We start from the raw sequence: 20488 nt of genomic DNA on the forward strand, positions 1-20488 counted from the left end.
GAGTTGCTGGTCTATCTGCGCCCTTCCTATTCTGAGAGACTCTCAAGGTCTTTCCCATCTTTAGGCAAGAACAAGGGGTTCTAACCCATGTCTTCCAAATTATTCTCCTAGGGCCCAAGGAATAAGCAGCCCCACTAGGCATCACTGGCTCCCCCTGCCCTCACTGGGGCTCTAGGGAGTTATTTGTTGCTCCAGCCTGGTGGGCCCTGGGTCTTTGCTGGGCCACCCACGTGGCAGCCACACAACATGCCACAGTGACCTCCAGCTCACCTCCGAGGGTGCCCAGCCCCCTCTGGTCAGCAGGGCTCCCTGGCAGGACACGCCAAGCTCACACCAGGCCTCTGACCTCGGGCATTCCCTCCTGACTCCCAGGCCCCCTCCCCAGCCCCAGTGCCCACTTCTTCTGTCCCTGGCTTTCTGCCACTCAGGCTGGAGGGGGTGGCGGGGGGGGGGGCGGTGACAGCTGTGTAAGCGATGGCGGCTGCCCCCTTCCTGCCCCTCCTCCCCAGCTGTCTCTCTCTCATGACAGCTGCCCAATCAAAGGGCTGGGGGCTTAGCCAGCTCCCCCCACATGCAGGGATCAAGTGTCCACCCTGCCTTTGTTCTGGAACAAGAACAATCCGGGGGAGGGGAGGGCTCCTGGGGCCAGGCGATTCAAGTAGACTGGCCCGCCCCTTGGGGGATTCCCTCTGCTCTGCTGGCCAGAATGTCTGGACCAGCTAGGGCCTGTGGACCCACCTGGGCTTCACTCTCCATCTCACATCCCCCTACATCCCCTCAGCACCCCTAGCTCTCCACCTAGCAGCCTCCTTCTCCTATTCCCACTCCCAAAGCAGCCATGCTAGCCACACCCAGTGATGCTGGGGAATGGCCTGGAGCATCCAGGGAGGCAGGGTGTGGTGAGGGTGGAACCTGGGCCTGAGCAGGTCTACATCGAGGGCTCCTAACTCTCCTGCCCAATCCTTTCTCCAGAGATGCTCACTATCCTAACTAGCCAGGCCTTCATAAGAATTGCCCCAGCGTCCTTGGACACATGTGCCCAGCCTCTTGGCCTCCCAGCCTCCGGGGATGGCCAACCATCTGCAGTTGGGAGAGGAGGAGGGGAGTGGGGAGCCTCAGGTGAGCATCCTGGGATCCACAAGCTCCAGCCTCTGGCTTCTTGATTCAGATCTGCCACACAGACAAAGTGCCAGGAAGGGAAAGGCAGCTCTGACAAGTTGGCAGGTGCCAGAAATGCTACAGCTTCCGTACAGCATCATTAGGCAGCCCCCAGAAGTCTTCGGAACCAAGGCAAACCAAGTCAAGTCCGGGCCCAGGCTTGGCTCCAGGAGAAAGGACACAGCCTCCTCATGGTACCCATCCCCTCACTCTCTCACCTACACTGAGAAAGACCTCTAGCTTCCATTCTTCGTGCTGAAAAATGTATACTTACTCTGCTGCTCAATAGCCACCCATGGCTCCCCAGTGCCCAAAGAATAAAGCCTGAGCTCCACAGACAGACCATTAAGGACCTTTGTGATCCAGCCCCCGTCTCTCTTGTCTCATCTCCACCCCATCCTTCACATATGGCAGGCTGCAGAACACACGTAGCACCTCCAGCCCTTCAGGCCTTTATCCAGGCTTACCTCAGCTCAAAACACCCATCCTCCCCACTCTCTGTCAAAATCCTTCTCAAATGTCACCTCCTCTGTGAAGCCCTCCCCAGGCTTCCAAGTCAGATGTGATCACTAAGGCCTCTGTGCCCCTCAAAGATGTTGCTGCAACTCAAAGAAGTCCCTGTTGGGCATTTCTGAGCCTGTCTTTCCACTATACACAGAGCTCCAGAAAGAGGAAATTTGAGACAGGACCAGGGTCAGTGTGCAAGGAGAAGAGTTAAGGTTCATGGGGCCTGGGGACATTTGGAACCAAAGATGGGGCTAAGGGTCCCGGAGGAGTAATGAGACCAGAGTGAGAAGACCCAGACGTGAGGGGCCAGTCACATGGGCAGAGGTAGGACCTACCTGGACAGGATTCCTGGTTCGTTTCTCAGCATCCCCAGTCCTACTCCTGCCATTTCACCAGAACTAGGAGCTCCCTAGGTATGCTGCTGGGGTGGGGGATTTGGGCTATGCTTTAGGTTTTCAGAGGGTGGGAGCAGAGTGGGTCTCCTCACGCAAGAGGGGGACTGGAAGAAGAGCTAGGGGGTGGAGTACGTTTCACAGAGTCGAGTTGGGCTCAGCCTGCCACAGCTGGAAAGGCCTCACCAATCACAAGAGGGGCCTGAGGCCCAGAGAGGAAGGGAAATATTTCTAAGGCTACATGGGAGGCAACTGGCAGAGCTGGAGAACCCAGGGGTCTACCTGTGCAGTTCAGAGCTCTTTCCTCAAGATGTCAGCGCCACTGAGCAATGGTGATGGAAGCTGGAGGGGCAGCAGTGATGGGAGTAGGGAGGGTGGACAGCCTGTCTGGGGACACAGGGTGGGGCAAGCCAGCCTCCTCGTGGCCTGGGCCTGCCAGGGTGTGTGGGCTGCCTGCTCCCAGCCCCCCACCCTGAGCATGCAAGAAGAACAATCCCCTTGTGTTTGGGCAGCCTGAGCCTGCATGCTGATGAAGGCTAGGGGGTGGGGGCTGGGATGGGGGTGCCCTGGAGGTTGAGGGGGCTCCAGGACCTGGGAAGGCCAGGGGATTTTTTCAGATGGGGAAAGAACAGGGTCCCAGGTACTGGTCCTGAGGCAATGAGGGTGACCCAGGGAACAGGGAGGGCATGAGCTCAGCTCCTAGGGAGTTCATGGGTTTTAAGAGCCTTTGTGGCGGAAGGCGAGCCCCTGGGGACACATGTCCTGCTGGTTCAGCAGGAACATGAGCATCCTGGGCTTGGTGGGGAGAAAGGAATGCAACTGGCCCTGGGTGCATCACCTTGGAGACCACTCCCCTGGGTGCTGGGGCTGGGTGGGGCACTGGGTGCCACAGGTCTCAAGATGGCGGGCCAGGGATAGGGGAGAGAGGAGGCGGGCACCTCCCTCTCCTGGCCAGGCAGGCATGAGGGCCAGGTTGAAGTGAGTAGCAGAGCCTCCCACCCCCACCGCCCAGGACCCCAGCCAAGAAGCTAGGTCAGAGCTGAAGGGCTGAAGAGCTATGGGGCAAGAGGGACCACTCTGAGCCCCCAGCTGTCATCTCCATACACCCCTGGCCTGGAAGTCTGTATCTGGTTCCTCCAAGGACTGCAGAGGATGGGAAGGGGTGTGTGCCCAGCCAGGAGCTACAGGGGAGTGGCAGATGAGGGCAGAGATGGAGCAGAACCAGAACCCAGGGCAGGAGGCAGAGAGAGGAGCAGGCCCAAAGGACAGAAACAGCGAGTGGGATGGGGGCCTCAAATCTGGGATCTAAGGTCCAGGAAGCCCCTCCCTGGTGCCGACAGCGCCTCTGGCAGACCAGCGCCCCCCACCTGTGCAGGCCTCAGCCGTGTGGGACAGGGAACGTGTTCCTCGCAGTCTCACAAACCCGGGACCCCAACCGAGGGATCCAGGCGCGGGCTCCCTGCCCCCGAGCGAACCCCCAAACTTCGCGGCCCGCCGTGCCCCGCCCGGCCCGCGCCCTACCTCGCTGGGGCTGTCCTGCGGCGGCGGCGGCGGCGGCACGGCGGCTGGGCCGCTCAGTCCCACATTGTCCCCGGGAGAGGCGGCCGCTCACAACTGCGAGTGACATCAGCTGCGAACAATGAGGGGTTTGACAGGCGCGGAGCCCGGCCGGCCCGGAGCCCGGCTCCGCGCCCCCCCCCCCCACCCCCCGGCCCGCCCGGCCCGGCCCCTCCCCGCCCCCCTCCCCGGATCCGATTACAGAGCGGCGGGCCCGCCCCAGCCGCCCCAGTGCCGCAGCCACCCGCCCCGCCCCGCGCGCCGCGGTGCGCCCCGAGCGGCGGCCGCTTCCAGGAGGGCTCGGGCGACCCTTCCCCTGCCGCTCCCAGGGTCCCGCGGGTTGGGGGTAGGGCCATCCGGCCTGAAGCGCGGTCCCCAGCCTTGGCCTTCCCCGCGCCGCCCCGGGCTCCGAGCCCCCTCCGCTCCCGCCAGGCCAGTCCTTCCGGCCCGGGCCGCCCGCCCGGCGCCTCTGCCGAGCCCCCTGCACCCCCATCCCCGCCTCGGCCCCGCCAGCCCCGGCTCCGCCTCGCTCCCGGCCCGGGGCCCTCCGAGCTCCGGCTGGGACCCCGCGCCCCGCCTAGTTCCTAGCTCTGCTCGCTGCGCGCCATCCTCCGCTCGGGCTCGCGCCCACCAAGACCCGCTCCCCTCAGCCACCCACAGTTGCACCGCCCGGCCCTCGTCCGCGCAGGGCAGGCTGGAGGAGGGGCCTGAGAGCTGTGTGGCCCTGTGCCCCCGGTCCTGTGATAACCCCAAATCTACCCCCGGAATTCCTTTTGGGGCTAGGGTAGCAAGGAACGGGCTCCGTTGAGTCTTTTACTGGAGAAAAGATACTAGTGGGGGAGAAGCTGAACTGTTCTCAAGTCCCCTGGGCACCCCCCGGCCTCGGGGGAGCAACTATTCCTCCCCCTCTCCTCCATAATCGGCTCAGCCTGGTCCCACTGACCTCCACCTCCCCCCACAGCTGAGTCTCTTGGCACCTGGGTATGTGTGGGTGGGGAGGGGAATCCAATCTCCCTTCCTCTCCATCTGGCCTGGTGGACAAAGGGCAGGGGGACCATCTGGTCCCGCCGGGGTGGGGGAGGGGCCCACAGTGTTGGTCCCAGGGGTGGGGGAGGGGCGGCGCTCTTTAGAAGCAGCAGCCGGTGGGGTCTAATTGCATCACTTTATTTCACCGACCTCCACTCTGGCTCCCACCCCCCAAAGCCTCAGAGCAGGAAACAAGCTTGGCTGAGATGCTTCAGGCCTGGTAACCTCGGGAGGTATAGAGCACCCAGAAGGAAGGGTAAAAGCAGGGGGGCAAAGCGGTGGCCCTCCCTTTCTGGGGGTCACTTCTGAGCTGGGGCCCGCTGAAACCTGTGTCCAAAGTAGCTTTCAGGGCTGGCCACACCCTAAGCCTTGCAAAAGGGCCTCCTGCAAGGGCTGGCCCCATGGGGTCCCCACCTTCCCAGCCAGTGAGGTTAGCATGGTTAGGAGTCCACGTGTGCAAGTGCTTGTGTGAAGGATCATGTATGCATGTGTGTATATGCAAAGCTGTACATGACAATGTGCTTGCCAGTCCAGAGTTACATGTACCTATGCAGTTGCTCTCAAGCGAAGGGTCATATTTGGGAACAAGGATGGCTCTAAACATGTAAGCGTGCATGTGGGCATGTAAGTATCTGGGGCCTAACGGGGTGGGGAAGTGGGTGTTGGGGGAAGGGCTGGCCTTCAGGGCATTTGCAGAAGGAGGAGGGGGTGGGAGGGAAAGGCTGGGCAGAGCAGAGGAAGGAGTGAAAGCCAGGCAGGAAAGTGGAAGAACAGGAGAAGCTCATGTAATGGATTACCCTCCACCGGATTATGTTCCTTGATTCCTGAGGGTTTTTTCTCTTGATTTTACCCCCTCAGCCTATCACTGCAAGAGAAAGAGGCAGAAAAGACAAACAGACCACAAAAGACAAGAACCCAGACAGACGCACCTGTTGCATGTGCATGAGGCAGAGCCCGTGAGAGAAGAGAGAGCGCGCCAGAGAGAGCTCGGCAGGCAGGCAGCCCATCCCCTGCAGCAATGCTGGGCTTCACTGGAGCCCCTGCAGGAAGTCCAGCAGCCCTGTATGCCACTCCTCTGGTTTGTCCAGGTAACAGGGGTGCCCCGCCCCCTTCATGATCAGCACCCGGTGGTTGGGCAGCTGCTTCAGGTGCTCAAAGCTGGACTGACCCATGGGGTCCTGGTCTCCATATACAATCAGAGCCGGAGTCTGAGAGGAAGGATGGGGCAGAGTCAACAGGGACCTGCCATAGCATCCCCAGCCCTCCCCACCACTTCAGTCTCTCCCTGGGACCACCCCATATAAGGGAGAGAGACAAGCTGTCCCAGTGGGTGGGGGCACATATTGGTATCTGCCCCAGAACACAGTTTCGCACAGGGCTTGGGACAGTAGTCTGCTGAGTAAACCAAAATGGTGGAGTTGGGTGGTCAGTTCCTCCCAGAAGACACCCCTTGGTTACCCAGCCCCCAGATAAGGAAGGTCCAGGGATGCACCCTTCCTTGCTCCTGGCAGGGACACCTCAGCTTCCCACACAAGGGTACCTTCACACTGGCATAGTTGGCAGCATTGATTTTGTCAGTGCAGATGGGGGCCACTGGCACATAGCCGCGTAGCTGGGAGCCAGGGGCCGTGAGGAAGGGCAGGGAGTACATGCCACTCAGTGATGGACTGATCACAACCGGGGGGCCCAGCTCCAAGGCATCCACCACAGCCGCCAGGAAGCTGCCAGGGGCCAGCTCCCCAATAGGCGCAGGGGCTGCTGCTTCCTTGGAGTGCCCCAGACCTGCAGGGATTCAGGTGTGGAAGAGATAAGACAAGGGCAGTGAATGGCAAAACAAGGGAGATGGTTGCTCTCTCCAGGAAGCCCTCCTAGGTCAGTTTCTCTGTGGCCAGGTTCCTATAACACCCAGTGTGCCCACGTTTATTCCTACAGTAGCCTCACTCTATCCTATCTGTGCCAAGCATGAGGCACTTCTCTCCATGTCTGTGCCTGTCTCCCCAGCAGTAAGTGTCCTGGAGAGAATCAGACTCTGAAGCCCAACAAGTCTGGGTCCAGAACCCAATTCTGCATTTATTATCTATGTGACCTTGGGTAGGTCCCCCTCAGCCTTCTCTCAGCTGCTCAGTTTCCCTGTCTGTTAAAGGGGGATAACAAAAGTATCTGCCATTTAAGATTGTTGTGAAAATTAACTGCGTGAAAGGCACCTGGCCTTGGATTGGGACAGGAGAGGCTCCTGAAGGACAGCAGCTGAGGGGCAGATTCTGCAGCTCCTCCTCCGGTCACTCAGGCTTCACCAACAAGATTAGCTCCAGACCTTCACCCTGAAGCTCAAGCCAACCCACCATTGGAACCAATCCTGCCTGGGCTGGAGGCTTGCCCTTGAGCCATGAAACCATACCATCCCTGGCCTGAGGGGGTGGGACCAGCCATGCTGCTCCTTTCACACCTGGCACCAAGGATTGGGACCCAGCCGTCTGGGTTATCACAGGCAGTCTGGGCACTGATCCCACCTCCCTAGAACCTAGCTCAGGGCTTTGCATGTGGGATCACAACTGGGGGCCTGGCCACCCACCAGGCCCTGCCTTGTCCCCCAAGGCTCCAGAAGACTCAGATCTCACTCCTTAGGGCTTCCAAAAGCCTATGGTTATGACTCAATCAAAATACTTTACTTCCAATTGGCTGAGCACCAATTACTCTGTGTCACATACTAGCCACATACTCACACGGATTATCTCATTCCATTCTCATTAGAGCCAGCCCCAAACATGAGTGTGGTTATCTCCCACTGCAGATGAGGAAACAGCGGCTCAGAGACACTGAGACACTGCCCAGGTAACAGTGAGGAGCAGCTGGGCGATGAGGACCACATCTGGATCAAGACTGCTCAGAGGCCCTTGCAGTGTGCTTGACCAAATGCTGTCAAGTTCAGGGCCCAGCCTGGCCGGGTCCTCCAGATCCCACCGCCCCCACCTCTAGAGTGGGGAGGGGCTACATGTTATAGGAACCTGTCCCTGTCCCTGATGAGAACTCCCCAACCCCTGCCCAGAAGCCTGCCCCTTAAGTACCTGGCAGGTCAATGGCCACAGCCTGGTAGCCAGCCTGGGCCAGCCTGTGCAGTGTACCTAGGTTCTGCCAGGTCTCGGAGGAGAAGCGAATACCATGCAGTAGCAGTACAGAGAAGTGAGCTTGCCCACTGCTGGGCCGGGCCTCTCGGAAGAAGAGGGTCTGGCCCTGCACCTGGATGGTGCCCTCGTGCTGCTCCACGCTTGCCGCCATGCCTGCCGCTGCTGTGCTGGTGAAGGGCCTGTGGTCAAAAGCCACAATGATGAGGGGCCACAGAACACCCTGCTCAGGGTGGTGGTCCCACAGGAGCAACAAGGAAGCCTCCAGTTGGCTTCCAGAACTTTAGGAACATGCTTTGGGGTCAGGAGGACATAGGTGTTATTTCTGCCTCTGCCATTCACTTTAGTGTGTAACCTTGGGCCTCAGCTTCTTGATCTGAAATATGGGAACAATAAAGCCAACCTCAATAATTAAGAATTAAAAGTTTAAGAAAAATTATCGGCCAGGAACAGTGGCTCACGCCTGTAATCCCAGCACTTTGGGAGGCCAAGGCGGGTGGATCACCTGAGGTCAGGAGTTTGAGAGCACCCTGGCCAACATGGTGGAACCCCATCCCTACTAAAAAAAATAAAAATAAAAAATTAGCCAGGTGTGGTGGCGCGTGCCTGTGGTCCCAGCTACTCAGGAGGCCAAGGCAGGAGAATCGCTTGAACCCGGGAGGCAGAGGTTGCAGTGAGCCAAGATCGCACCACTCTGCTCCAGCCTGGGCAACAGAGTGAGATTTGGTCTCAAAACAAAAAACAAAAAGAGCCAGCTGATGGTCACATGTCACTGCCATTAGGCCAGTGTGGTGGCACACGCCTGTAATCCCAGCACTTTGGGAGTCCGAGGTGGGCAGATCATCTGAGGTTGGGAGTTCGAGACCAGCCTGATGAATGTGGAGAAAGAAACCCCATCTCTACTAAAAATACAAAATTAGCCAGCTGTGGTGGTGCATGCCTGTACTCCCAGCTACTAGGGAGGCTGAGGCAGTAGAATTGCTTGAACCCAGGAGGTGGAGGTGCAGTGAGCCGAGAACATGCCATTGCACTCCAGACTGGGCAACAACAGCGAAACTCCATCTCAAGAAAAAAAAAAACAGAAAAATTATCAGTGGGGGTGCCTGCTGTAAAAACTCAGCATGTGGTAGGGCTCCATTACGATTGCTGTTCTTATTCTCATCGTTATTATCCTTTTCTATAAATGGGGATAATTCAGTAGTACTAGCTCATAGGTGGTTGATAGGATTAAATAAGGCCATGCATGTACTATGCCTAGCATGTAGTAAGGACTCAGTGCTCAATTAAGTTACAGATCATGAGTTGGCAATGCAGGCCAGAGGGAGCCCAAACTGGGGTAAAAAGCCCATTTTATTTTATTTATTTATTTATTTTTATTTTTTTGCGATGGAGTTTCACTCTTGTTGCCCAGGCTGGAGTGCAGTGGCATGATCTCGGCTCACTGCAACCTCCACCTCCCGGATTCAAGCAATTCTCCTGCCTCAGCCTCCCGAGTAGCTGGGTTTACAGGTGCGCATCGCCATGCCCGGCCTTTTTTTTTTTTTTTTTTTTTTTTTTTGAGATGGAGTATCGCTCTGTCGCCCAGGCTGGAGTGCCCGTGGCGCATCTCCGCTCACTGCAAGCCCCGCCTCCTGGGTTCAGCCTCAGCCTCCAGCCTAGCTGGGACTACAGGCGCCTGCCACCACGCCCGGCTACTTCTTTGTATTCTTTTAGTAGAGACGGGGTTTCACCGTGTTAGCCAGGATGGTCTCGATCTCCTGACCTCGTGATCCGCCTGCCTCGGCCTCCCAAAGTGCTGGGATTACAGGCGTGAGCCACCGCACCCGGCCTAATTTTTGTATTTTTTGGTAGAAACGGGGTTTCGTCATGTTGGCCGGGCTGGTCTGGAACTCCTGACCTCAAGTGATTCGCCCATCTTGGCCTCCCAAAGTGCTGGCATTACAGGCGTGAGCCACCGCGCCGGGACTAAAAGCCCATTTTCTTCTTCTTCTTTTTTTTTTTTTAAGAGAAGTTGTCTCGCTCTGTCGCCCACGTTGGAGCGCAGTGGCGCAATCATGGCTCACTGCAGCCTTGACCTTCCTGGGCTCAAGTGATTGTCCCGGCATTCACCCCCAGTAGTTGGAACCACAGGCGCGCACCTCCACACCAGAAAGCCCATTTTCTAGAGGCGGAAACCGAAGCGCCCAGTGAGAAAGGCGACCCGCCGGGGACGCGGGGTGCTCAACGCGCTGCCACCTGGGGCCCAACGCGTTGACCTCGCGGTCAGGTTGCTTCCACGGACCACGGTTCTGGCTCGCTAGGTGTGGGAGGGAGCACGGGGAGGGAATGGTGGCAACCCCCAAGGAGGGGACCCAGGGATCCGAAAAACGAAGACTTGGGGTAGGTGGGGTTGGGTTTTGACTGGAGAGAAGAAAGGGTCACAAGCGCAGGGCGGGTACCTGGGGAGCTGTGTGGACTCGCGCAGACGGGAAGCAGACGCGTACTGGCGGTGAATTGGAGCCGGCGGAGGAATGGTGGGGGAAGAGGCCGGTCCCCATCCAGCGGGGGCGGGGACTGGGCCGTGCTCCGGGGCGCCCTCTTGTGGCCACAAGCTCGCAGGGTCCATAGGCTCCGCTCAACTCGTTCTTCTCACAGCTGCGTCAGTTTCCCCAAGCCACTTGGTCCCACATGCCCCAAACGCGGTGCTGAGCACGGTTTCGAACTCCTCAGCGACCTGCCCCACATGGACATGGAGCAGTCTGAGGAGGAAAGTTCCTTCGGGATCGCATCCTTGCTGCTCTCTTCCGGCTCCCCATCCCCCTTATCTCCAGCCAGAACTGCCCAGGGCAAGTTGTTGGCCTGGCACAGAGTTGAGGCCGGACAGGTTTGAGTGCGAGGCTCCGCCAGTGTCCAGCCAAGTGGCCTTGATCGTTTTCCCAATGCCTCCGAACCTGTTTCCTTCCTGTAGAGCGGGTCATACGTTGCCAACCTCTGCAGAGTAGCAATAAAGAGTAAACGCCACGCTCTGCACAGCCTCCCAGTGCTGGGCCTGGTTGCCACGCGGAGCCTTGGGCCTGGGACAGGCCAGACGTTGGTAACACATCACCAACCAGGGCAGGCGCCATGAGTAGATGTGAAGGAGCCCAGGGCCGGTCCAGGCTCTGATCGTGGGTGTGCGTCGGGGAGGGGTTGGGGTGGAGTGGGTAGGAGTCAGGAAAGTGGCTGGGCCAAGACCTGGAGCTGCTGCATAACAATATCTGACATTTACACAATGAGGCCTCTGCTCCGGACACTGTTCTGAGGCTTGACCCGTCCTTAAGAACCTAGAACAACCCTGTGCTGTGGGTTTTATCCTTAACTCCATTATACAGGCCAGAGAACAGAGCCAGAGTGGAGATGTTCCATTGGGAAGAAGCCACATGGCTCTCTGCCATCCTTCAAGCCAAAAACAATTCCGAAAATCTGGGCAGGGGGCGGGCCAGTGAGCATTTGGGCTCTGCCCCCAGCACCCCCTTCGCGCAGACGACTCGGTAACTGGGCTGCAGGCCCGCGGCTGCGGAGTGCGCAGGCGCGCCTCGGTGGCCGCGGTCCTGGCCTTCTAGAGCCGGAGCGGCCCGCGGAGCTGCGGAGGTAGCCATGGTCGGGGCGCTGTGCGGCTGCTGGTTCCGCCTGGGCGGGGCCCGCCCGCTCATCCCGTTCGGCCCGGTGAGTCTCCCCGGGTACGGAGGCCGGCCGGTGGCCCGGGGGCGGGCCATCTTTACCCCGCCCCTTGCTCCGGGGCAGAGTCCCGCGGAAGAAGCAGATGCTGGGGCCGCGAGTGTGCGTGTGCGCGCGTGTTGTGTGTGCGTGCGTGTTGTGTGTGCGCGCAGGATCTGCGTGTGTTCTTGGGGGTCTGGGTGTATGTGTACGCTCGTGTGTCTGCGTGGTGTCCGTCAGTGTGTTTCTGCGCGCTTATATTGGTGGGGGGAGTGTGTTCGTTGATGTCTGCCTGCTTGCGTCGGCGTATGTCTTCCCAGTGTATTTCTGTGTGCGTGTGATTTTAAGGGTATGTGTCTACCTGTCTGCGTGTGTGCATTTCTGAGGGTTTGTGTGTGTGTCTGCTTTCCTATGCATGTGCCTTTCTTGTGTGAGTGTGTAGTTTTACTGTTGTGTGTATGACCATGCTTGAGTATTTCTGAGGATCAGCCTGTGGTTTTGAAAGCGTGCACCTCCATTAGTCTCTCTGGCTTCCTGATGCCTGACTGCGTGCGTGATTTAGAGGATACCATTACTAAATGGAAGGGATTGATCCCACACGGGCCAGTGTGTGTGCAAGGAGGCTGCATGTACATGCAGGGAATAGCTTGTGCAAAAGAAAAGCGTGTGGGGGCAAGATTCGTATTTGTGCTTGTGTGCACCTGTGTATTACTGTCAACGCATATTCCAATGACCTAACGCGGGCACAGTTTACCCTGCCCCTCGCATATCCCCCCAGGCGGCCGGCTGCAGGTCCGCTACAATTGCCTAGTACTGCGTAGCACCTTGGGTTGCCAAGGCAACATCCTAAGCCCCGCCCTTCCCTAGTTGGAGAGGCGCGGGGTCGCCCCGAATGGACTACAAGGAAAGGTCCCTCGCGCCGGGTGGGTACCTGGGCTAACGCCCTGTTAGAGACGTGCGTCTGAGGTTGTTCGTGGTCTCGAAGAAAAGAGGAATGCGGTCTTCCTCCACTAGGTCCTGGTTTTCCAGAAACAGCAGAAAGGCTGCTGCTGTGGCCCACAAACCCCGGAAGCCTGGGGATGCAGGCTCAGGAAACATCCCTAAAACATCCCAGAGGGATGAATAGGACCCAAGACGGGCCCCCGGCTCCTAGCTCGGGCAGATGCCCAATTGGCACTCAACAAAGGTGTGCTGGCCGGGCGCGGTGGCTCACGCCTGTAATCTCAGCACTCTGGGAGGCCGAGGCGGGTGGATCACGAGGTCAGGAGTTCGAGAACAGCCTGAACAACATGGTGAAACCCTGTCTCTACTAAAAAATAGAAAACTTAGCCAGGCGCGGTGGCGAGCGCCTGTAATCCCAGCTATTCGGGAGGCTGAGGCAGGAGAATCGCTTGAACCCGGGAGACGGAGGTTGCAGTGAGCCAAGATTGTGCCACTGCACTCTAGCCTGGGCGACAGAGCAAGACTCTGTCTCAGAAACATAAAAATAAATACATAAAGATGTGTTTGCTGGACTCCGGGAATGAAGCAGGCGTGCTCATCCTAGGCCCAAGAAATGGCAGGAACAGCCCTGATCCAGTCCATGGTATTATCTAAATCTCACAGGAAGCTTAGGAGGGCAGCCACGAGGTTATCCGATTTTACTGACAAACTGAAGACACAAGGCCAGGAAGTGGCAGTCTCAAAGGCCTGCCCAATTTGAGTCCTGGGTCCTAAGGGCTGTCCTCTGGGGTGGCAAAGACCCCAGACTGGAGGAGTCCACGAAGCAGGTCATTTGGCCAGAAGCTGTCTGTGTATGGGTTGGGGAGTAGCATTCATCTCTCCAACCTCTACGCTGTGTTTTTCATTTCTGGGTGTACCATGCTCCTCCCTGGCCCTGCAGCCCCTCACTCCTCAGCATTTTCCTCTATTACAGACATTCACTGTGAGCCTCTTCATAACAGCTGGGTTAGACCGTTAGTTATAATGTGATTGTAAAACGCATTCTGATTTTAGCAGTATTAAATGCAGCGAGATTAAAAGAACCATTTCCAAACATGCCCTTAAGTGGGAGGTCCCTTTGCACGCAGTCTTTCTCCTTTGATGGCCCTCACCACTTTTTCCACCTGCAAGGCTCCAGTTCATCCATCACCTCCCAGCTCCACGGGTTCCTCCTTGGCAAACCAAGTGTGGCCTGGTAGTTAGAAGCCCATTCCTAGGTTCAAACCCCAATTCCCCCACTTGCTACTTGGCACTTTGGGCAAGAGAATGTACCTCTCTGAGCCTCCATTTCCTCACCTGTAAGAGAACTGTAATCACATCTGCTCCCCAGCGTTCTTGGTGGAAAAGAACGTTGTATGTAAAGTGCCACACTCAGGGCCTGCTGTCATAAGCGCTTGATGAACGGAAGTGGTTTCAGTTGATCCCATGATGGTGGCGGTCACTGAGCATGCTGTGTGCCAGAGGACACCTCAGATGCACCTCCTCACACTGAGGTATCTGAGCATTTGCCCTGGCATGTGGAGTAGTTGAGCATGAACCCCCAGAACTTTGCCCATAGCAAGGGAAAGGGCAAGGGCTAGAGCTCTTCCTCTGCTGGGGACTCTGGGTGGGTTTTTGGGATGGGATCCAGGGGTCCTTGTAGGGGCTCACTCCCAGCCTCTTTTCCCTCTCCTCTCCTCCTCCAGACTGTGGTACAGACCTCCATGAGCCGGTCCCAGGTAGCCCTGCTGGGCCTGGGTCTGCTGCTCATTTTCCTACTGTATGTGGGGCTGCCAGGCCCCCCAGAGCAGAATTCCTGGTTCTGGGGAGACCCCAATGTCACTGTCCTGGCTGGTCTTACTCCTGGCAACTCCCCCATCTTTTACCGCGAGGTGCTCCCACTCAACCCGGCCCACAGGTAGGTGCTGCCCCAAGGGTCTAGTGGAGGGACTAGGCCCAAGGGGAGTCCCTGTGTGGGACCTCCATTATACTCAGAGTGCTCAGGGCCTGGGAGGGCAATGGGAGAAGCCTAGGAATAAAGAAAGGCGGGCTACACCAGGTCCCCAGGATATACATTCCCATGTGCCTGCAGGGTGGAGGTGGTGCTGCTTCATGGAAAGGCCTTTAACTCTCACACGTGGGAGCAGCTGGGCACACTGCAGCTACTGTCACAGAGGGGCTACCGGGCCGTGGCCCTTGACCTTCCAGGTGAGCACCCCCAACCCTTTGTCTAGGGAAGCCCTAAGGTGTGGCTGGGGGGCAACTGGACCCTAGTGTATGGACAAGCAGTGGCAGGTCACAACGTGAGGAGGCACCATGAAAAAGTCTGTGTTTTCATTTTCTACCATGAAAACTAGTGTGAATTCTAGGTCACGAAGCAAATAAAAACTCTTCACAAGCAGTGTACTTTCTTTTTTAATTTTATTTATATATATTTTTTGAGACAGAGTCTCGCTTTTTCACCCAGGCTATAGTATAATGGTGCAATCTCAGCTCACTGCAACCTCCGCCTCCTGGGTTCAAGCGATTCTCCTGCCTTAGCTTCCGAAGTAGCTGGGATTACAGGTGCCTGCCACCACACCCGGCTAATTTTTCTATTTTTAGTGGAGATAGGGTTTCACCATGCTGGCCAGGCTGGTCTTGAACTCCCGACCTCAGGTGATCTGCCCACCTCAGCCTCCCAAAGTGCTGGGATTACAGGTGTGAGCCACTGTGCCCGCCAAGCAGTGTACTTTTTATGACAAACTATATAGGTTTTGTGTTTTTAAGTACACAAATGATTTATGCTATCATTTTTGTCATTAAAAAAATTTTAAAATGTCATCGAATCATAGAGGATAAAAAAAAAACTAAAAAATAGCGAAGCACTCGGAGACCGGTGCCGCATTTCTCTCCCTCTCTAAGAAGTTTAGGGGATGCCACACCCTCTTCTGGGTATTCCCACACATAAAGATGCAGATAATATAGAGAATTGTCTGGTAAGGTCTGTAAACATGACTGGTGTCCTGCCTGCTTAGCACATCCATCTGCAGCTTGGTTTTCTCTCCCTACATCATGTCTCAAAGATCATGCCGGTCCCTGCAAACCTCCCTCTCTGTTGTTAACCCTGCAGTATGTCCCATAGAAGGGATGGACAGGCTTTATCCAGCCATTCCTCTACTGGCGGAATGCTCAAGCAATGTAGTAGCTAAAGCATCCTTGGACATGCTTCTTTGAATATGTAAGCAATAATTTCTCTAGGGTAGCTACTGAGGACAATTGATGGGCCAAAGGACATGGTTTGTTTCTTTGTTTGTTTGTTTGTTTTAGATGGAGTCTCGCTCTGTCTCCCTGGCTGGAGTGCAGTGGCTCGTACTCGGCTCACTGCAACCTCCACCTCCTGGGTTCAAGTGATTCTCCTACCTCAGCTTCCCGAGTAGTTGGAATTACAGGCGCGCACCACCACGCCCAGCTAATTTTTGTGTTTTTAGTAGAGACAGGGTTTCACCATGTTGATCAGGCTGGTCTCAAACTCCTGACCTTATGATCCACCCGCCTTGGCCTCCTAAAATGCTGGGATTACAGGCATGAGCCACCGCGCCCAGCCACCAGGACATGCACTTTTAAATTTAGATAACTACTACCTCATCCTCCAAAAACACTGTATGGATTTATCTTCTCATCTGTCATGTATGAAAGTGCGCATTTCCCCATGTCTCCCCCAACACTGGGTGTTATTTCAGTCTTTTTCATTTTGCTAATATTAGATGAATGAAAGATATGCTTTTCTTTTTCCTTTTTTTTTTTTTTTTTTTTCCTGAGACAGAGTCTCACTCTGTCACCCAGGCTGTAGTGCAGTGGCACCATCTTGGCTTACCGCAACCTCCACCTGCTGGGCTCCAGCAATCCTCCTGCCTCAGCCTCCCAAGAAGCTGGGATTTCAGGCGCCTGCCACCATGCCCAGCTAATTTTTGTGTTTTTTTTTTTTTTAGTAGAGACAGTTTCTCCATGTTCTCCAGGCTGGTCTTGAACTCCTGACCTCAGGGGATCCGCCTGCCTCAGCCTCCCAAAGAGCTGGGATTACAGGGGTGAGCCACCACACCTGGCCAAGATATGCTTTTCTAACAGGCATATTACGTTGCCAAAAAATAGCTTCTGGGCAGTTTTAGGTAGTGTGCGCCAGTGCCACTGGTCCCCAACTTTTTCCCCCACTGTGGTGGGCAGGAAGTCTTGTGCTCCTTCCCATTGCCCCTCAGCTGGTACCTGCTGCTGTTCCTAGGTTTTGGGAACTCGGCACCTTCAAAGGAGGCAAGCACAGAGGCAGGGCGGGCAGCATTGCTGGAGCGGGCGCTGCAGGACCTGGAGGTACAGAATGCCGTGTTGGTGAGCCCCTCGCTGAGTGGCCACTATGCCCTGCCCTTCCTGATGCGAGGCCACCACCAGCTACATGGATTCGTGCCCATTGCACCCACCTCCACCCAGAACTACACCCAGGAACAATTCTGGGCTGTGAAGGTACTGGGAGAAGGATCTCAAAGGTCCTGGCGCCCTGTCTCTGGCTTGGGGGGGTTCAAGACTCAAGTCTTACTTGGCAGGACATGGCCTTATCCCTGATCTTGGAAGGAAGAGTTGGATGGTGTTGGGGAAGGCTTCCTAGGAAGTGGCTTGGGGGTCAGAAACTCATCAGGCCCCAAGATCACAGCCCCCTGCCTTGCCCTGCAGACTCCAACCCTTATCCTGTATGGAGAGCTGGACCACATCCTGGCTCGAGAGTCACTGCAGCAGCTCCGCCACCTGCCCAACCACTCTGTGGTGAAGCTACGAAACGCGGGCCATGCCTGCTACCTCCACAAGCCGCAAGACTTCCACCTTGTCCTGCTTGCCTTCCTTGACCATCTACCTTGAACTAACCCACTCCCAGGTCCCGACCTGGCCTGAGCTTGGACAGTCTGGACTACCACCCTCCCCTGACCAGGGAGACAACCTCTGGGATTGGAGGCCAGAGGCCAGAGGGTCAGACCCAGCCAGGACTTCTCATTTCATCTCACAGACACAATAAAAAAGCATATTTGTCCTGCCTGGGAAGTGACAGGTTCCATTTCCTGGTGTGCTGTGGGAGAGACGGGAGTGGGAGGCAAGTCTGGGACTACTTTGGGCCTGGGAGCTGGAGGGGATGCTCCAGCAGTCTGGGAAGGCTAAGAGTGCGCCACTTCCTAAGTGCCTGGCCTCACCACTGTGTGCCTGAGTTTCCTCATCTGTAAAACAAGTATGATGGCAACGCCTAGGTTGGAGGGTGGTTACAGGACTGAATGAGTCTGGATAACTGAGTACTCAGCCACATAAGGCTGGGGAATTGCTGGTGGGAGGCGGGGTGAATTACTGCTGCTGCATGACCACTGGGATTGGTGGGAAATCCAGGGTCTGGACAGCCAAGCTGAGGGAGTCAGGAACCTAGAGGGTGTGGGGAATGCGATTTAAGAATTAGCCAGCATTGCCGGACGTCGTGACTCACACCTGTAATCCCAGCACTTTGGGAGGCCGAGGCTGGCGAATCACAAGGTCAGGAGATCGAGACCATCCTGGCTAACATGGTGAAACCCCGTCTCTACTAAAAAATACAAAAAACTAGCCGGGCAAGGTGGCGGGCGCCTGTAGTCCCAGCTACTCGGGAGGCTGAGGCAGGAGAATGCCATAAACCCGGGAGGCGGAGCTTGCAGTGAGCTGAGATCCGGCCACTGCACTCCAGCCTGGGCAACAGAGTGAGACTCTGTCTCAAAAAAAAAAAAAAAAAAAAAAAAAAAGCCAGCATTGCCGGGCATGGTGGCTCACACCTGTAATCCCAGCACTTTGGGAGGCTGAGGCTGGCGGATCACGAGGTCATGAGATCAAGACCATCCTGGCTAACACAGTGAAACCCCGTCTCTACTAAAAAATACAAAAAATTAGCCAGGCGTGGTGGCCGGTGCCTGTAGTCCCAGCTGCTCCGGAGGCTGAGGCAGGAGAATGATGTGAACCCGGAAGGCGGACCTTGCAGTGAGCCGAGATTGCGCCACCACACTCCAGCCTGGGCGACAGAGTGAGACTCCATCTCAAAAAAAAAAAAAAAAGAGCCAGCATTGGCTGGGCACAGTGGCTCATGCCTGTAATCCCAGAACTTTGGGAGGCCGAGGTGGGCAGATCACAAGGTCAAGAGATCCAGACCATCCTGACCAACATGGTGAATTCCTGTCTCTACTAAAAAAAAATACAAAACATTAGCCGGGCGTGGTGGCAGGTGCCTGTAGTCCCAGCTACTCCGGAGGCTGAGGCAGGAGAATGGTGTGAACCTGGAAGGCGGAGCTTGCAGTGAGCGGAGATCATGCCACTGCTCTCCACCTGGGCAACAGAGCGAGACTCTCTCAAAAAAAAAAAAAAAAAAAAAATTAGCTAGCATTGGGCCTGGTGCAGTGGCTCACGCCTGTAATCGCAGCACTTTGGGAGGCTGAGGTGGGTGGATCACGAGGTCAGGAGATCGAGACCATCCTGGCTAAGGCTCACACGGTGAAAACCCGTCTCTACTAAAAATGCAAAAATTAGCCAGGCATAGTGCATAGTGGTGAGTGACAGTAGTCCCAGCTACTCGGGAGGCTAAGCCAGGAGAATGGCGTCAACTCTGGAGTTGGAGCTTGCAGTGAGCCAAGATCTCACCATTGCGCTCCAGCCTGGCCGGCAGAGTGAGGCTCCATCTCAGAAAAAAAAAAAAAAAAAAAAAAAAAATTAGCCAGCATTGGCTGGGCACAGTGGCTCCCATCTGTAATCCGAACACCTTGGGAGGCCGAGGCAGGTAGATCACCTGAGGTCGGGAGTTCAAGACCACCCTGGCCAACATGACAAACCCTGTCTCTACTAAAAATACAAAAATTAGCCCAGCGTGGTGGCACCCACCTGTAGTCCCAGCTACTCTGGAGGCTGAGGCAGGAGAATCACTTGAACCCAGGAGGCGCAGTTTGCAGTGACCCAAGAACGAGTCATTGCACTCCAGCCTGGGCAACAGAGTGAGACTCCATCTCAAAAAAAATAAATAGCTAAATAATTAGCCAGCATTGTTATGAGTTAAAGTCTATTTGCCCGCATGAATAAATAGGTAAATAATTAGCCAGCATTGTTATGAGTTAAAATCTAGTTGCCCACATGACAGAGTGAGACTGTATCAAAAAAATAACTAAATAAAGAATTAGCCAACATTGTTATGAGTTAAAGTCCATTTGCCCTCATGTTATATGAGAGCAGCCAAGACTTAAACCTCAGGAAAGGTGGGACAGAACCCCTCCCCGCAGCGTGCCTCCTTGGCCTAGAGATTTAAGTCTTTGTCCCTCACTCTTCCCCAAGCTGACTCAGCCCCTGGAGCAGAGGGCAGACCTGGCTGGGAGTACAAAGGGCAGCTGGTGCACAAGTGGGCAACTGCAGCTGTGGCCTGCAGGGGGTCAGTGGTACACCTGTGCCTGTTTAGCCTCCCGCTCCCGTGGCTGCAGAAGAGCCAGTTTCCTCACACTGTCATCCAGGGTCACAACTGCATCCACTCACAGTGACATCGTCACACCGACCCACCATCTCACACTGTCCCATACACAGTCATACCCACTGATAGACTGCACACGCAGTGGCACGCTCACACCATCACACGTGCTCTTGTCCATGCGTTTATTCCCATTTCTGGCACAGTGTCCGGGGTCGGCATGGCCAGGGGCAGAACCTCGCAGGAAGTGGAGCTCACAGTGTGGGCAGACAGATAATGACCAATAACTTTCAGTACAAGTGGAGCTGAGGCGCTAGGAGGACCTCCCAGAGGGGCCGAGGCCTGCACAGGGTCCTGCACAGGGGAGCTGTTGCCGAGGAGCGCAGGGGCGCAGACCTAGGGCTTTGCAGCCCTGCATCTTCAGAGCCTCGGGGCGGACCCTTTTCCTCCCGCCCTATCCGGGGGCTGAAGGAGGAGGCGTCCTTAAGGGACGGGACCGTCCTGAGCTCCGGGGGCAGGAGTGGCAGGCCTGTGGTGTGGGGCGGGGCGGGCCTGTCAAGGCGGGGCCAGCCAGGAGCTCGCAGCTCACGGGGCGGCGCTGGCTGCGGCGGCCGCTG

The 20488-nt window shown here is 56.3% G+C and overlaps 2 protein-coding genes across 6 annotated transcripts; one reads left to right on the forward strand and one right to left on the reverse strand.

The window, feature by feature from the left end:
• Positions 1-4762: 4762 nt before the first annotated feature.
• Positions 4763-11183, reverse strand: LOC105480528 (abhydrolase domain containing 14B). 2 transcript variants are annotated; one of them, XM_011739543.2, is made up of 4 exons: positions 10201-11183; positions 7706-7944; positions 6181-6422; positions 4763-5848 (listed from the first exon to the last, which is right to left on the reverse strand). In XM_011739543.2, exons 1-4 carry the CDS (start codon positions 10365-10367, stop codon positions 5669-5671), a joined length of 828 nt encoding a protein of 275 aa, XP_011737845.1. In that variant the 5' UTR covers positions 10368-11183; the 3' UTR covers positions 4763-5668. The 2 variants fall into 2 exon arrangements, with proteins under 2 accessions (XP_011737845.1, XP_011737846.1); XM_011739544.2 differs by having other exon boundaries at positions 7706-8138; positions 10201-10287.
• Positions 11184-11292: 109 nt separating this feature from the next.
• Positions 11293-17462, forward strand: LOC105480527 (abhydrolase domain containing 14A). Of its 4 annotated transcripts, XM_011739541.3 has the most exons (6): positions 11324-11446; positions 13749-13911; positions 14104-14315; positions 14490-14605; positions 16656-16891; positions 17099-17462. In XM_011739541.3, exons 3-6 carry the CDS (start codon positions 14122-14124, stop codon positions 17279-17281), a joined length of 729 nt encoding a protein of 242 aa, XP_011737843.1. In that variant the 5' UTR covers positions 11324-11446; positions 13749-13911; positions 14104-14121; the 3' UTR covers positions 17282-17462. The 4 variants fall into 4 exon arrangements, with proteins under 4 accessions (XP_011737844.1, XP_011737840.1, XP_011737843.1 ...); XM_011739542.2 differs by lacking the exon at positions 13749-13911 and having other exon boundaries at positions 11293-11446; positions 16656-16741; XM_011739538.2 differs by lacking the exon at positions 13749-13911 and having other exon boundaries at positions 11294-11446.
• Positions 17463-20488: the final 3026 nt, after the last annotated feature.

This window comes from Macaca nemestrina, chromosome 2 (assembly GCF_043159975.1).
Source record: "Macaca nemestrina isolate mMacNem1 chromosome 2, mMacNem.hap1, whole genome shotgun sequence".
NCBI lineage: Eukaryota > Metazoa > Chordata > Mammalia > Primates > Cercopithecidae > Macaca > Macaca nemestrina.

Coding starts and splice junctions, on each gene's coding strand:
- LOC105480528 (XM_011739543.2), bottom strand. CDS start 10,367: ATGGACCCTGCGAGCTTGTGGCCACAAGAGGGCGCCCCGGAGCACGGC. Junction 7,945..10,200: donor GAGTCCACACAGCTCCCCAG/GTACCCGCCCTG, acceptor TTTTGACCACAG/GCCCTTCACCAGCACAGCAG. Junction 6,423..7,705: donor TGTGGCCATTGACCTGCCAG/GTACTTAAGGGG, acceptor GAATCCCTGCAG/GTCTGGGGCACTCCAAGGAA.
- LOC105480527 (XM_011739538.2), top strand. CDS start 11,378: ATGGTCGGGGCGCTGTGCGGCTGCTGGTTCCGCCTGGGCGGGGCCCGC. Junction 11,447..14,103: donor CGCTCATCCCGTTCGGCCCG/GTGAGTCTCCCC, acceptor CTCCTCCTCCAG/ACTGTGGTACAGACCTCCAT. Junction 16,892..17,098: donor AACAATTCTGGGCTGTGAAG/GTACTGGGAGAA, acceptor CTTGCCCTGCAG/ACTCCAACCCTTATCCTGTA.